Source organism: Ranitomeya imitator, chromosome 3 (genome assembly GCF_032444005.1).
Source record: "Ranitomeya imitator isolate aRanImi1 chromosome 3, aRanImi1.pri, whole genome shotgun sequence".
Classification (NCBI taxonomy): domain Eukaryota; kingdom Metazoa; phylum Chordata; class Amphibia; order Anura; family Dendrobatidae; genus Ranitomeya; species Ranitomeya imitator.
In genome coordinates, this window is record NC_091284.1 from 83,178,775 (window position 1) to 83,194,912 (window position 16,138).

The 16,138-nt window shown below is 41.4% G+C and overlaps 2 protein-coding genes across 3 annotated transcripts in view; one reads left to right on the plus strand and one right to left on the minus strand.

The window, feature by feature from the left end:
* Window positions 1-16,138, minus strand: part of CMSS1 (cms1 ribosomal small subunit homolog) — a 400,717-nt gene that overhangs the window by 239,968 nt on the left and 144,611 nt on the right. The gene's annotated exons all lie outside the window — the stretch shown is intronic.
* Window positions 1-16,138, plus strand: part of FILIP1L (filamin A interacting protein 1 like) — a 156,370-nt gene that overhangs the window by 5,923 nt on the left and 134,309 nt on the right. The window contains exon 3 of the mRNA XM_069761019.1: window positions 2,323-2,501. Within this exon, the coding sequence (XP_069617120.1) occupies window positions 2,323-2,501 (179 nt within the window). The remainder of the gene's footprint in view (window positions 1-2,322; window positions 2,502-16,138) is intronic.

A 16,138-nucleotide genomic window follows, 5' to 3' on the forward strand; every position in this document is an offset into this window, starting at 1 on the left:
AGTCTGAGTATGTGCCACGATGCACGGACTGGCCACAGATTTCTTGACCCACACTCTACGAGTTTGCCAAGTTCAGGTCATCAGACTAATGGCTAATCCATGGTAGGTCAATGATATATGGACGTCCGAATATGGGCTAACACTGCCTCCTACGACTGGCGATATGCACATGGTCAGTCCAAGGTTGGCCCTTTTTTTTACGTTCCAGATTACATTGCACTAAAACGATCCACTCCTTCTTGGATGCCAGTCTTCATTTTTGCTCCCGGAATCCTTGAAATGGCATCCTGGGCACTTCAGACACACGTCATATCTTGTGAGGCCTAGTGACTAGCCATTGCGGGGCTAGTAAGCCTCAGAGGCGCCCAAGAAGCCAAAGGAGTGAAGACCAGCTACCACAGAAGGCCAGACAGTGGCCAAGGGTGGTGCAAATCAAAATTGTTCATCTCTATTTAACGGGTTTGTTCTAATTTGAGACATTCTTTTCAGGTTGGAGCCAACGATCTTGAAGGGGGAAGGTGCAGCCAGCAGCAACCACTACATGTGAAATGTAGTATTACATGGATGTGTTAAGTCATATGGATGAGAGTTGTCTTTACAGCCTGAAAAGGCAGCTTAAAAAAGAGAAATAATGCACTTCTTACAGCCCCACTTTAGGTATTACCAAATTTATCAGTTTTGTGTGGAATGGTTCTTTAAATTGATTTTCTCACAAATACCATACATACTGATTAGAAATGCCTTCACTGTCTGATTAGTGAGGGCCAAATCCCAAAGACCTCCACCGTTCCTGGGAACAAAAGCGGCGAAGTCAAAGTCCATCTTACCCCTGTCCTTTTCCACAACACAGCACTACTCCTAATTAGTAATTGTGTAAGGCTACTTTCACACTTGCGTTTTTCAGCTTCCGTCACAATCCGTCGATTTTTGAGAATGCAAATTAAAATCTCTCAAAGGATAGCAATGACATAGACTCACATTACACCCTGGCAGTATCTTTATAAAAGCCGACACTAATGGAGGATGGTTTCCAGGGTAAATCTTGTCAGTAATTACCATCAGTAGACGGCGCACAGTGTAAACCAACAGATGGGAAGAAATCACTTGTTTTCCCTCTTTTGGCTCTAATGGAAACTAGCCAAAAAACACAAATAAACCTCAAAAGGCAGAGAAAAGGTCCTTCACTAGATAAACAATATACGCTGCTCTTCATATAATAGATATGGGTGCACTGAGATGTTTTTGTAATGATAGCCAACCTATAAATAACAGGACTAAAATACGAGCAGAATTACGTAAATGGTGGCCTTTTTGGTTAACTAAACAGTTATTAATCTAGAATCCACGTACCAATGCAGACCCTCTGTGCACAAATACTGACGCACTGTGGGCCAGCATGGGCTTGGTCGGTATGGCTGGCGACAAACCCATTGCCGTAGGTTCACATATTTTTCATGCTTAACTGGACAAAAGTTTTATTCTACTCTTCAACCACTATTACACTGTGTGTCCAGTTGAACATGAAAAATTTGGTGAAAAGTCATCTTTAAAGGGAACAGGTCACGTTGTACATGCAGCTCGATCTGTGGATTGCAAGGTGTAGAGGAGAAGCTGAGCAGAATGATATATAAAGTTTGTGGGATAAGATTCCGCATGACTTGTATTTTATTAACTGAAATCCCTGGTGTGTGTTTACAAGTCCAGTGGGCGGTCCTACTAATGACTGACAGCCATCTCTACAAGCATACATACAGGGAAGACTGTCAATCACTGAATAGGACCAACCACTGGACTCATATACATACCCACACAAGGGATTTCAATGAATAAAATATAAGTTTTACTGAGCATATACCTCTTCAAGGATCAGGAGCGTGCAAATCTGTGTAAACCTCGCAACAAATCCTACTCCAGCCCCTGCTGGTGAAGATCTGTGGCATAATAAATGCTGCTGATCATCATGAATTGGACAAACTACCTTCGCTACACCCCCCGTTACGCCCCAGTTTCACCCATTTTGGGAAAAATTGGCAAAAGTGGCAAGATTTTGGCGCAACTCTGGGTTTCGCCAAAATTTTATGACTTTTCAAGGCTATTACGCCAGAATTTTAAACCTACGCAACTTCTCAACATTTTATCATTAATGGATTTTTAAAAAATATATATATAATTTAAGGGATGAGCTAATACGAACGAAGTTTGTAGATTCTTCTTACAGAGTTACACCTCAATAGCATCCAGGTTTCAATCCACAAATGGAACCAGATAAATCTAAAATATGGCCCATGGCTATTTCTGACCAATCTTTCTTGTCTCATTCAGCTGGATAAGGTTGTGGAGAAGCACAAGGACACGCACAAGAGAATGATAGAACAGCTGCTAATGGTGGAGAAGTCCCAGAGACAAACCCTGTATGACCTAGAGGACGAGAAGAGAAAGCACACGGAGTATATGGAGAAAAGTGATGAATTTACCAATCTACTAGAGCAAGATAGAGAAAGGTAAGAGCGCCAAGAGTTTTGTTATTTTTCGTACCCAATGGAAATTCTATTTTTGAGCAAAATATTTATGAAAACCAAAAGTAGAAAAGTATAATAGTACTATGAAAAGATTGAAGAAATCTTGGTACAAGGCTTTGCACCTCCACAGGGTATCCCCCCGCTACAGGGACGCACAGACCCCAGTTAGATGCATCATAAAAGATTGGTATTTCTGCTATTTCCATCTGTGTAAATATGTGAAGCGTCACTTCCAGATCATGTGGAGACCTCTATGACGAGAACTGTCAGATTGGTTTCCAAGCAACTAAAGAAACAACTGAAAATTTAACCAAGTAGCAGATGTTGAAGAGCTTTCCTCTTAAAGGGAACGGGTCATGAGAAAATAATTTGGTATTTTTGAAGAAATTGTTATTTTATTCTTATGTTATCCTAGGCGGCCTAGGCATCAGCTCCAAATTAATATCGACATATATGCATTGCCATTAATATTTCCCGCCTGGGACAACCAAGTGGGCAGATATCCTGAAAATTGGAGATCTCTTTTGGGACCAGAATTGATATTCCATTGACCAGCTCTCTCGGAGATCACCAAGGGGAGACCTGTGGGTGTGAATGTTCATCTAAAAGTAGATTTTGAATTATTGTTAGTGTTGATCAAGCACTCAAATGCTCGAGTGCTCGTTACTCGAACCTAGCATGTCGGACACTCAGACGTGCTTGACTCAAGTCGCGGGGCATAATGGATGTGAATGGGCAAACTCGTGTCTCTCTCCGCCCGGCTCAGATAATTCACTTATGGGAATTCGAGCAACACACGATACTTGGCACTGCTCGTTACTCGATCAATCACCCTGATTCTCAGTCGAGTATCGAGCAGTGCCAAGCATGCTCGCCCATGATGGTCATTGTGCGTTCTGCAAGATACAGTTCGATGTAAGTGTACCATTTTCCTTATTGGAGTGCTTCGCTCTATAAAGATGAAAGCCATTCCTGCGACCACAGGCTTACTACTTTTCTTAAATCCTGTTATGACTGGAGGTATTTTCGTTTCTACGGTTTCATTTTTGTGCTCCGCTTCTTCCCACAGCCACAAAATTTTTTTTGGGGGGTCAATATGGCCATGTGAGTGTTTGTTTTTTTGCGGGACAAGTTGTATTTTTGAACAACACCATTGGTTTTAACACTGTGTACTGGAAAATTCCAAGTGCAGTGAAATTGTAAAAAAAAGTGCAATTCCACAATGGCTTTTTGTTTTGCTTTTTTACTATGGTCACTAAATGCTAAAATTGACCTACCATTAGGATTCTCCAGGTCATTATGAGTTCATAGACACCAAATATGTCTAGGTTCTTAATTATCTAAGTGATGAAAAAAATTCCAAAATTTGTTGAAAAAAAATTTAAATTTGCATCATGTTTTAATACCAATAGCGTCCCCATTTTTCGAGATCTCGAGTTCTGTGAGGGCTTATTTTCTGTGTGCGGAGCTGACATTTTTAATGATACCATTTTGGTGCAGATGTGATCTTTTGAACACCCGTTGTCGCATTTTAATGCAATGTTGCGGCAACCAAAAAAAAATTAATTCTGGCATTTTTACTTTTTTTTTCTTGTTACGCCATTTAGTGATCAGGATAATTATTTTTTTTATATTGATAGATCGGGCGATTCTGAACGTGGCGATACCAAATATGCGCATGTTTGATTTTTTGTATTATTGTTTTATTTTGAATGGGGAGAAAGGGGGGTGATTTGAACTGTTATATTTTTAAAATATTTTTATATTTAAAAATTTTTGTTATTTTTTTTACTTTTGGTATGCTTCAATAGTCTCCATGGGAGACTAGAAGCTGCCATAACCCGATCACCTCTGCTACATACAGATGATGATCAGATCGCCTGTATGTAGCAGAAATGCTGACTAACTATGAGGGCCGACCACTGGGCAGGAGACCACTGGTTGTCATGCCAACCCGTTGGTGACCCATGATCACGGGGGGTCACCGATGGGCGGATTTCCAGCGCAATTGCCAGAAGCGTGTGTTAAATGCCGCGGTCAGAGTTTGACAGCGGCAATTAATGGGTTAATAGCCACGGGAGGTGTTGTGATCCGGTGACCTTGGAGCCGCATGGAACTTTCTCTGGAGTTGGTGGAAACTGTACTGACCGCAAATCCTGAACTTAACACCGCAACTAGAAGTAGCCGTGGGGTGTGCCTAACAATTCCTAGACACCTCGACACAGCTGGAGGACTAAATACCCCTATAGATGGAAATGGGAATTCTACCTTGCCTCAGAGCAGAACCCCAAAGGATAGGCAGCCCCCCACAAATATTGACTGAGTAGTAGAGGAAAAGACACACGCAGGCAAAAAACAGGATTTAGCAAAAGAGGCCACTCTAGCTAAAATAGGAAAGGATAGAACAGAATACTAAGCGGTCAGTATTAAAACCCTTCAAAAAATATCCACAGCAGAAAATACAAAAAATTCCACTTTCTAACTAAAGATGTGGAGCGTATATCTGCAACTCCAGAGAATCCAACAAGACTGAGAAAACACTAACACAATCTAAGCTGGACAAGAGAAAACAAATGAATAGCACAGAATTATTAAGCACACAGCATGTGTGCCACAGAAACAAAAACCAGACACTTATCTTTGCTGAATTGGCAGCAAGGCAGGAGGAACCAGACAAAGATCCAAAACCTCCCAGAACCATGGACAACTGGAAAGGACTAATGAATCCTGCACACCTAAATACCCCAGTCAGAACTGCAATCATCAGATACACCTGACCAGGACTGCAACTCAGGGACAACTGCATTACCACCTACAACCACTGGAGGGAACCCTAAAGCAGAATTCACAACAGGGAGGATCACGATTCCACCCGCGGCTGTTATAGGCACATGCCAGCTGCTCAAAACAGCTGACATGTGCCGGAAAAGATGTGGGCTCCAGCGAGGAGGGTGTCCGACATTGGCGTATTATTACGCCCAATGTTGGACAGGGAAGAATTACCCCTTTGTATTTATTTTTTAATTTTATGTGATTGTTTAACTTACCGTACTTTTTTTTTATAATTTTTTTTTAAATTATTTTAAGAGAAGCGTCAAATCTGATCTGTATAAGAGGTTGGTCTCAAAGAAGTGGTCTTCTGAAGTATTAATAGATTACCTAAAATACCACTGTTCTGTGATACTTGTGTCTACTTATATACCGTAAGTTTTTTTGTATAATACTATATGGAACATTTTTTCCTCCGTAACCTGCAGCTACACCTTCACCCGCGTAAAAGGATCACAGGACGTTCAGTTTCCCCTCCATTAGTGCTGATGATTTGTCAGTGGTCTACAATAAATATTACATCCTATGTCCACAATGCTAAGAAATGGATCTAGAAAAATAGAAACTATACTTTGGCTCATGACAAGCCCTCAATACAACATAAAAGCTCTGGAGAGATCAGACTGCCAAGTTCTTTTCCAATTCTGTGAAAAAGAATGCAAATCAGCACAAAACATAAAAATGGCTAGTGACCCATAACTCAACCTGCATGACTGCACAAACATAATTAGTGGAAGTATTCTAATTTCCCTTCACGGCTCGGGAATGTGATTCTCAGACAGGTGGTCTAGAGGCCAGGGTACTTATAGGAAATTACAGGGCAATACTGCTGATAATTAACTAGACAAGGTATCTACAAGTGCGAAACGGCTAAGACCAGTCCTTTACAGTAATCAGTCTGACTCTGCAGGAAAGCTCTTTAAAGGGTTATTCCCACCTCAGTTATCCCCATGTCTATGTGCCGACCACAGGAGGTCAAGACTCCAAAAACAGCCAAGTGGGCGTCTCAGTTTCCGTAACTCCTATTCCGCTCTCTGTGAGTAGCATTGCCAACTCAGTTGTTTACAAAGACCCAACCTCTTGTGGTCGACACAAACAACGACCGTACAGTTGGCAACATTTCGGTGGAAGTTTAAGTTCCACCCCTGACCTCCACCCCTCCCTGGTACTCTGTCCCCTTTCACTTCAGGAGTCACAGATCAGCTCTTTTTGGGGTCTATGAGCCCACTGAATGGTCCAGCTCCGTGATTGTCAGCTACCTCTATGTGCAGTCCTACAAGGAAGGCCGGAAGTAATTGTATAGGAACGCCCACTGGACTCCTAAGCATCGAAAGGGCAGAAGTTTGATTACAAGCTTACACAAATATTAAAACGATATCAATCTGCCCGCCATGTCCAATATACTAGTGGAATTGTAATGCATTGTTGCCATAATAGGACTCTGATGATCATATAATAATATTTATAGTTTTTTTTTACCCCCGGCAATCAGGCATTTTGATTAACGTATCCTCTGATGATAATCAAAATGAGAAACTTTGCAGACTTTGTAACAGTCCCTAAAAGTATGTGGGAGCAGAAACCGTCCAAATCCTCCTCAAAAACTCATAGTTTCTGCTCATTTCCTGCTTCAAAAACCCTAAGAGTCCCATAGTTTTGAAAATGGGGACAAGTGTAGGTAGTAGTGGTGGTCGGATAAGGTGCTATCTGAGCATGCTAGTGTGTGAACCGAGTGACTTTGGCGTGCTCGAATAATATGTTCGTGTCCCTGCGGCTGCAGGTCTCTCGGCTGTTAGACAGACGCAACTCATGCAGGACTTTCCTATAGAACAGACAATCACTGCATTTTTTGCGGCTGTCAAACAGCCACAATACATGCACTACGGGGATTCTAACATATTATTAGAGCACGCCGAAGACACTCGCACATCACTAGTAGGGAGTAAATGGATAAAATACTGGCAAATGGGTTGAAGAAAACTTATTTTATAATTTTTTTTTTTAAGGAAAAGCATGCTCTTCCAGTTGTCAGTTACCATCCTTCTGTATACAGAATTTTACTTTCGAGTTGAGTTGCAACAAAGGATGCAAAACATGGATGAGAGTTTTATTATTTTGAAGAAATTGAAACAAGCCCCTCAAATACTACTAAAAAGTCTAACACATAAAAATAAAACACAGTGAGTGCAGACATGGATACCGAGCTCTATAACCACAAAACATGGTTTAAAATGGGCATATATATATGTATGTGTGAGTGTAAATATTTATAACAAAGTCCATAAGGTCTCATAATGCTGCTACTGGACAACAAAAATACGTTGATGCTCTACAGAGCTTGAAAGACATTATCTATGCATCAGCGGATGTGCGTTCTCACACCCAAATGTTCCCATCTGGAACATATTGTTAACTTGAAGGAAATGTCTTAGATATAGCAGGTCTCCACGACTCCGCAAATTAGGTAGTTGTTTCTTATACAGTCCTGGTAGTAGAACAAGCAAATAAATTTTGCATATACTGTACATGTGGACAAAAATTGCTGGTACCCTTCTGTTTAAATAAGAAAAACCCACAATGGTCTCTGAAATAGCATGAAACTGACAAAAGTTATTTTCAATTTAAGTTTACTGAATATCAACTAATGAGAATCAGACATTGTTTCTGAATTGTGGTTTCAGCTAATGAAAATGGCTAGGACAAAAATGATGGTGCCCCCAGAAAAGATTGAAAATACGGTAATTTGACCATAGGGAGACATGTAAAACTATGATGTGTCTTGTAATTAGCATCAGAGTCTACAAACTTGCAATCAGTCAGTCATTTTATAGGGTGAAAAGTAGTCACTGTGCTGTTTGGTATCATGGATTGTACCACAATGAACACGAAGCAAAGAAAGATAAGGAGAGCGTTGTCTTGCGAGACTATGAAGAAAAAAAATAGACAAACATGCTAAAGGTAAAGGTTGTAAGACCATCTCTAAAGAGCTTGATGTTCCTTTTACTACAGCTACACATACTATTCAGAAGTTTAAGGTCTATGGGACTGTCGCCATCCATCCTAGACGAGGTCGCAAAAGAAAAATTGATGACAAATTCAAAGGACGGATTATACACATGGTAACCAAAGAGCCCAGAACAACTTCCGAAGATATTCTAGATGAACTACAAGGTCACGGTACATCAATATCAGATCGCACCATCCTTTGCTGTCTTGGCCAAAGTGGACTTCATGGAAGACGACCAAGGAGTAAATGCCGTCTAAAGCAAATCATAAAAAAGGAGACTGGAATTTGATAAAATGCATATTGGAAGGTGACAAAGCTTCTAGGAGAATGTGCTTTGGACAGATGAGACAAAACTGGAGCATTTTGGCAAGTCACATGAGTTATGTTCACAGACACAAAAAATTAACCCCTTAAGCCCCTAGGGTGGTTTGCACGTTAATGACCAGGCCAATTTTTACAATTCTGACCACTGTCCCTTTATGAGGTTATAACTTTGGAACGCTTCAACGGATCTTGGCGATTCTGACATTGTTTTCTCGTGACGTATTGTACTTCATATGTTAGTGGTAAAATTTATTCGATATAACTTGCGTTTATTTGAGAGAAAAAACGGAAATTTGGCGAAAATTTCGCAATTTTCCAACTTTGAATTTTTATACCCTTAAATCACAGAGATATGTCATGCAAAATACTTAATAAGTAACATTTCCCACATGTCTACTTTACATCAGCACAATTTTGGAACCAAAATTTTTTTTTATTAGGGAGTTATAAGGGTTAAAAGTTGACCAGCAATTTCTCATTTTTACAACACCATTTTTTTTAAGGGACCACATCTCGTTTGAAGTCATTTTGAGGGGTCTATATGATAGAAAATACCCAAGTGTGACACCATTCTAAAAACTGCACCCCTCAAGGTGCTCAAAACCACATTCAAGAAGTTTATTAACCCTTCAGGTGTTTTACAGGAATTTTTGGAATGTTTAAATAAAAATGAACATTTAACTTTTTTTCACACAATTTATTTCAGCTCCAATTTGTTTTATTTTACCAAGGGTAACAGGAGAAAATGGACCCCAAAAGTTGTTGTACGATTTGATACCCCATATGTGGGGATAAACCACTGTTTGGGCGCATGGCAGAGCTCGGAAGGAAAGGAGCGCCATTTGACTTTTCAATGCAAAATTGACTGGAATTGAGATGGGACGCCATGTTGCGTTTGGAGAGCCCCTGATGTGCCTAAACAATGAAACCCCCCACAAGTGAAACCATTTTGGAAAGTAGACCCCTTAAGGAACTTATCTAGATGTGTGGTGAGCACTTTGACCAACAAAGTGCTTCATAGAAGTTTATAATGCAGAGCCGTAAAAATAAAAAATCATATTTTTTCACACAAATGATCTTTTTGCCCCCAATTTTTTATTTTCCCAAGGGTAAGAGAAGAAATTAGACCACAAAAGTTGTTGTGCAATTTGTCCTGAGTACGCTGATACCCCATATGTGGGTGTAAACCATTGTTTGGGCGCATGGCAGAGCTCGTAAGGGAAGGAGCGCCATTCGGAATACAGACTTAGATGGATTGGTCTGCAGGCATCACGTTGCATTTGCAGAGCCCCTAATGTACCCAAACAGTAGAAACCCCCCACAAGTGACCCCATATTGGAAACTAGACCTCCCAAGGAACCTATCTAGATGTGTTGTGAGAACTTTGAACCCCCAAGTGTTTCACTGCAGTTTACAACGCAGAGCCGCGAAAATAAAAAAAATCTTATTTTTCCCACAAAAATTATTTTTAGCCCCCCCACATTTTTATTTTCCCAAAGATAACAAGAGAACTTGGACCCCAAAAGTTGTTGTCCAATTTGTCCTGAGTACGCTGATACCCCATATGTTGGGGTAAACCCCTGTTTGGGCGCATCGGAGAGCTCGGAAGGGAAGGAGCACTGTTTTACTTTTTCAACGCAGAATTGGCTGGAATTGAGATCGGACGCTATGTCGCGTTTGGAGAGCCCCTGATGTGCCTGAACATTGGAAACTCCCCAATTCTACCTGAAACCCTAACCCTAACACACCCCTAACCCTAATCCCAATGGTAACCCTAACCACACCCCTAACCCTGACACACCTCTAATTCTAATCCCAACCCTAATCCCAACCGTAAATATAATCTAAACCCTAACCCTAACTTTAGCCCCAACCCTAACCCTAACTTTAGCTCCAACCCTAACCCTAGCCCCAACCCTAGCCCTAACCCTAGCCCCAACCCTAACCCCAACCCTAGCCCCAACCCTAGCCCTAACCCCAGCCCAAACCCTAGCCCTAACCCTAGCCCCAACCCTAACGGGAAAATGTAAATAAATACATTTTTTTAATTTTATTATTTTTCCCTAACTAAGGGGGTGATGAAGGGGGGGTTTGATTTACTTTTATAGCGTTTTTTATATCGGATTTTTATGATTGGCAGCCGTCACACACTAAAATACGCTTTTTTTATAGCAAAAAAGTTTTTGCGTCTCCACATTTTGAGACCTATAATTTTTCCATATTTTGGTCCACAGAGTCATGTGAGGTCTTGTTTTTTGCGGGACGAGTTGACGTTTTTATTGGTAACATTTTTGGACACGTGACAGTTTTTGATCACTTTTTATTCCGATTTTTGTGAGGCAGAATGACCAAAAACCAGCTATTCATGAATTTCTTTTGGGGGAGGCGTTTATACCGTTCCGCGTTTGGTAAAGTGGATGAAGCAGTTTTATTCGTCGGGTCAGTACGATTACAGCGACACCTCATTTATATCATTTTTTTATGTTTTGGCGCTTTTATACGATAAAAGCTATTTTATAGAAAAAATAATTATTTTGGCATCGCTTTATTCTCAGGACTATAACTTTTTTATTTTTTTGCTTATTATGCTTTGTTGCGGCTCGTTTTTTGCAGGACAAGATGACGTTTTCAGCGGTATCATGGATATTTATATGCGTCTTTTTGATCGCGTGTTATTCCACTTTTTGGTCGGCGGTATGATAATAAAGCGTTGTTTTTTGGCTCGTTTTTTTTTCATACGGTGTTCACTGAAGGGGTTAACTAGTGAGACAGTTTTATAGGTCGGGTCGTTACGGACGCGGCGATACTAAATATGTGTACTTTTATTGTTTTGTTTTTGTTTTTTTTTAGATAAAGAAATGTATTTATAGGAAAAATATTTTTTTCTTAATTTATTTATTTAGTAATTTTTTTTTTTTTTTTTAACACATGTGGAATTTTTTTTTTAAACTTTTTTACTTTGTCCCAGGGGGGAACATCACAGATCGCCGATCTTACAGTTTGCACAGCACTCTGTAAGATCGGCAATCTCACTGACATCGCTGCAGGCTTACCAGCACATGCAGGCGACCCGGAAGTACTCCCTGCAGGACCCGGATGCAGCCCCGCGGCCATTTTGGATCCGGGGCCTGCAGGGAGAAGACGTTCGGTACGAGGTGAGCACATCACCTTGTACCGATCGTCTCAGGGAAGCACTGTTATGACCTGGTGGTCAGGACAATAATGGACCTGGTGGTTAAGAGCACACGGAATGACCTGATAGTTACTGATAATAAGGACGAGCTCTGGGACGTGAGAACTCTGCTGACCGCAATCCCTAAACCTATCAAACACACTAGAAATAGCCGTGGATTGCGCCTAACGCTCCCTATGCAACTCGGCACAGCCTAAGAAACTAGCTAGCCCTGAAGATAGAAGAATAAAGCCTACCTTGCCTCAGAGAAATTCCCCAAAGGAAAAGGCAGCCCCCCACATATAATGACTGTGAGTAAAGATGAAAATACAAACACAGAGATTAAATAGATTTAGCAAAGTGAGGCCCGACTTACTGAACAGACCGAGGATAGGAAAGGTTACTTTGTGGTCAGCACAAAAACCTACAAAAAGACCCTCTGCACCGACTCACGGTGCGGAGGCGCTCCCTCTGCGTCCCAGAGCTTCCAGCAAGCAAGACAACAAATGAAAAAGCAAGCTGGACAGAAAAATAGCAAACCAAAGAAATACAAGCTGGAACTTAGCTTCTGATGGGAAGACAGGTCACAAGAACGATCCAGGAGTGAACAGACCAATACTGGAACATTGACAGGTGGCATGGAGCAAAGATCTAAGTGGAGTTAACGAATTAACCTCGTCACCTGTGAAACTCAGAAACACCCACCAGAGGAAGTCCATGGACAGAACCAGCCGAAGTACCATTCATGACCACAGGAGGGAGCCCGACAACAGAATTCACAACAAGCACGCAGGGAGCCCCCTCCATGCGCGATGCTTCCCTGTACCGCCGGTGTGCCGGGGGTTAATGTGCCGGGAGCGGTCCGTGACCGCTCCTGGCACATAGTGCCGGATGTCAGCTGCGATAGCGCGGCCGATCGCATATGACGTACTATCCCGTCACTGGGAATTAAGTCCCAGGTCACCTCGACAGGATAGTACGTCATATGGGATTAAGGGGTTAAATATATAAAAATAAAAATGAACATTGTACCTATTGTGAAACATGGAGGAGGCTCGAGAATGTTTTGGGGCTGCTTTGCTACATCTGGCACAGGGTGTCTAGAATCTTTGAAGGGTACAATGAAATCTCAAGACTATCAAGGGATTTTAGAGAGAAATGTGCTGCCCAGTGTCAGAGAGCTTGGTATGAATCGCAAGTCATGGGTTCTCCAACAGGATAATTACCCAAACACACACAGCTAAAAATATCCAAGAATGGCTAAGAGGAAAGAACTAGACTCTTCTTGAGCGGCTTCTATGAGCTCTGATCTAAACCCTAAATCGAACATCTGTGGAAGGAGCTGAAACCTGCAGTCTGGAGAAGATACCTTCACACCTGAGACAGCTGGATCAGTTTGCTCACGGGGAGTGGGCCAAAATACCTGTGGACAGGTACAGAAGTATCACTGAGAGGTACAAAAATAATTTGTAGTGAATGCCTCAAAAGGTTGTGCAACAAAATATAAAGTTATCATTTTTGTCCAGGCCAGTACCATTAGTTAAAAAAAAAAATCTGATGAACCACAATTGAGAAGCAATGTCTGATTCTCATTAGTTGATATTCACTAAATTTAAATTGAAAATTACTTGTCAGTTTCACGCCATTTCAGGGACCATTGTGGGTTTTTATTACTTTAACAGAAGGTACCAACAATTTTGTCCACTTCTGTGAATCTAATATACTTATGCGTGAGGACTCTCTTTCCTAGAAAATAGTCACACATCCGTGTCTGGTTTTACATCAGTGTAAAATAGACTGTTTATCTCGTGTTTTCTGTTTTGCCTCTGTATTTTATCAGTTTTGGAAAACTGAAGTAGGTCGACTGAACTTTTTTGAATATAGTGATGAACTCGGCACCCACCAATTTGTAGATGCAGACTGTGGATGCAGTATCCACCGCTTGTCCAATGTGTCCAATTGGATACTGCGTCCACAGTCCGCATACACCGGTCTCCTCCCACATTGCGGTCTGCTCCCTCTCAACCTGCAGGAGCTATTTCTCCATAACAGAGACTTCCTGTCCACCATATGAATTGGGGTACCCTATTCACAAACTGAGTGAGGTACATTGATGAAGGTCTATTGATTAGACCGAAAAGTCTACTACTGTATGTACTCAACCTCATTTAATAAATCCCCCCTTTTCACTGCATCTACAAATTGGTGTGTGCCGAGTTCATCACTATATTCAATACGGCTTGGGCCCCCTACTTGAGCACCACCCCTCTTAGAAGTGCCTACGTTTACGCTTAAAGACTGAACTTTTTTATCCATTGATTCTCAACAATGGATCAGTGATGAACGCATGAAACACAGATGGAACACTGAAGTAAAGTCTGTCTTCTGTGTGTCATCTGTGTTTAGCGTTTCTTTGTAGAATTTAAAGGAGTTGTCCATTATTCAGATAGCCTCTTCTTGAATACTATATCCCACAGTGTAAAATAAAAATCCCATATATCCAACTCCCGCACTGGTGCATTTCCAGCCATTTTGGTTTTCCATGGCGTTTTTATGCCACGTGAGCACTGCAGCCAATCAGTGGCCACTAACTGGCTGCAGTGGTGACATTTCCTCTGGATGAACATTGGATGACCGAAAAAAGGGCGAGTTAAACATTCCATTAGCTGCAGAGCTCCCGCGGCACAATGTCACTCGAGCCATAGGAGACCTGACACTGACATTGCTGGAATGGTGCAGATGTGGGAGGTATCTGTAGTTGGGGAATTTAAGAAGGGGCTATCTAAGTCGTGGAAACCCCTTTAATGGCGGAGTATGATCTGTAATATGCATGAGAATAAGATACGGATTGGACACACGGATGGAGTCCCATCGGTCACAAATTGACGGCCTATCCCAAAGATAGATCATGTATGTAAACTCACAGAAAACCCCTTTAAATGTTTGTGCATTTAAGGGCACCATACTTCAATGTACATATGTGTGGCAAACAGTCATTAATTTTATACCAAAAAAGTGGACGCAATTATTTCCCCTTTTGCTGTTTTCAGATTATTTTCCAGAAGAAATACAAGGAGCATTTTGTTAAAGTTAAAAGCCGAGGGCCAGAAAATGTGTAAGATAATCTATAAGAGCGTAATAACCTCAGAAACCATAAACATGAAATATTATCATTTCCAGGCATATATAAATATTGTATCTAAGGAAGTGACTAACGCTTTGGCAACACGGATATTCAGACTTAAAGAAAATCCTGCAGGACTGTGACCTCACATGTTGACCCCTCTCTCGATCGCTTGCCAAGTGATGTCACTAGACATTTGTTTAGTGATGTCATACAGCAATCACAGCCGAGTCCTGGTGAGCTTTAACATAACAGACCTCACTGTTAATGCGTTTCAAGCTTATAGTTTGCTCTGGTGTAAAACCACTTATTCCATTGCTTAAAATTACACAAACAGAAAAATAAACGTCCGGTGAGAAAACTGCTCTCCTTGATATACCCTTCACGGAAATCCTCAAAACTGGAGAAATCTTGATGTACCGTCTTTAAATCTATTGGTAAAGTTTTCAATTCTGCCCACTAAAAGATGTGCATGGATAACCTCCAAACATCTATTAGTTGGTCAAAGATGAAAAGATCCATGAAAAATAAGAAAATCCCAACATATAGTTGCAAGTTCAGGTGAAGCCCTAAGCTCTAGAGAATCCTGGTTGGGAATACTCCAAAACTACTGTCCCCCGACGCCTTGCAAGTCATAGTGGTGTATCTCTCTGTGTGCGGAAAATGGTCAGACCATCAGAAAATGGCTAAATATCAGCTATTATTAAACATTACAATGAAGGGTTATGTTGACTGTCTCAGACATTTACGGCACCCAGAGCTATAGGGATCTCCAAACCCTTGTCCTACCTCATGACGTGGCCGCATTGTTCTCTTATTTGTCATGTAATGGAAACGATTGTTTGGCTTACTCCTTGCTCCTAAAGAACAGATGGTAGACAGCGCTGCAAAGTTAAAAGGATTGTCCAGTACTTATAAATTGATGGTCAATCCTTAGGATAGGTCATCAATATCGGAACAGTGGGGTTGTGACGCCCTGCGCCCCAGCTGAATAGCTGCTACCAATGCTGGTAGTGGCTGGATGTGACCAGTTGCAGAGTGGAAGAGCATTGCTCCATCCACTGTCTAGTTGCCACAGTGGGGTACTGTGGATCCACGTCCATTCAAATGTGTGGCAGCCAACCGTAATCACTACACAGTTGGCGGAGCTGTTTGGCCCCACC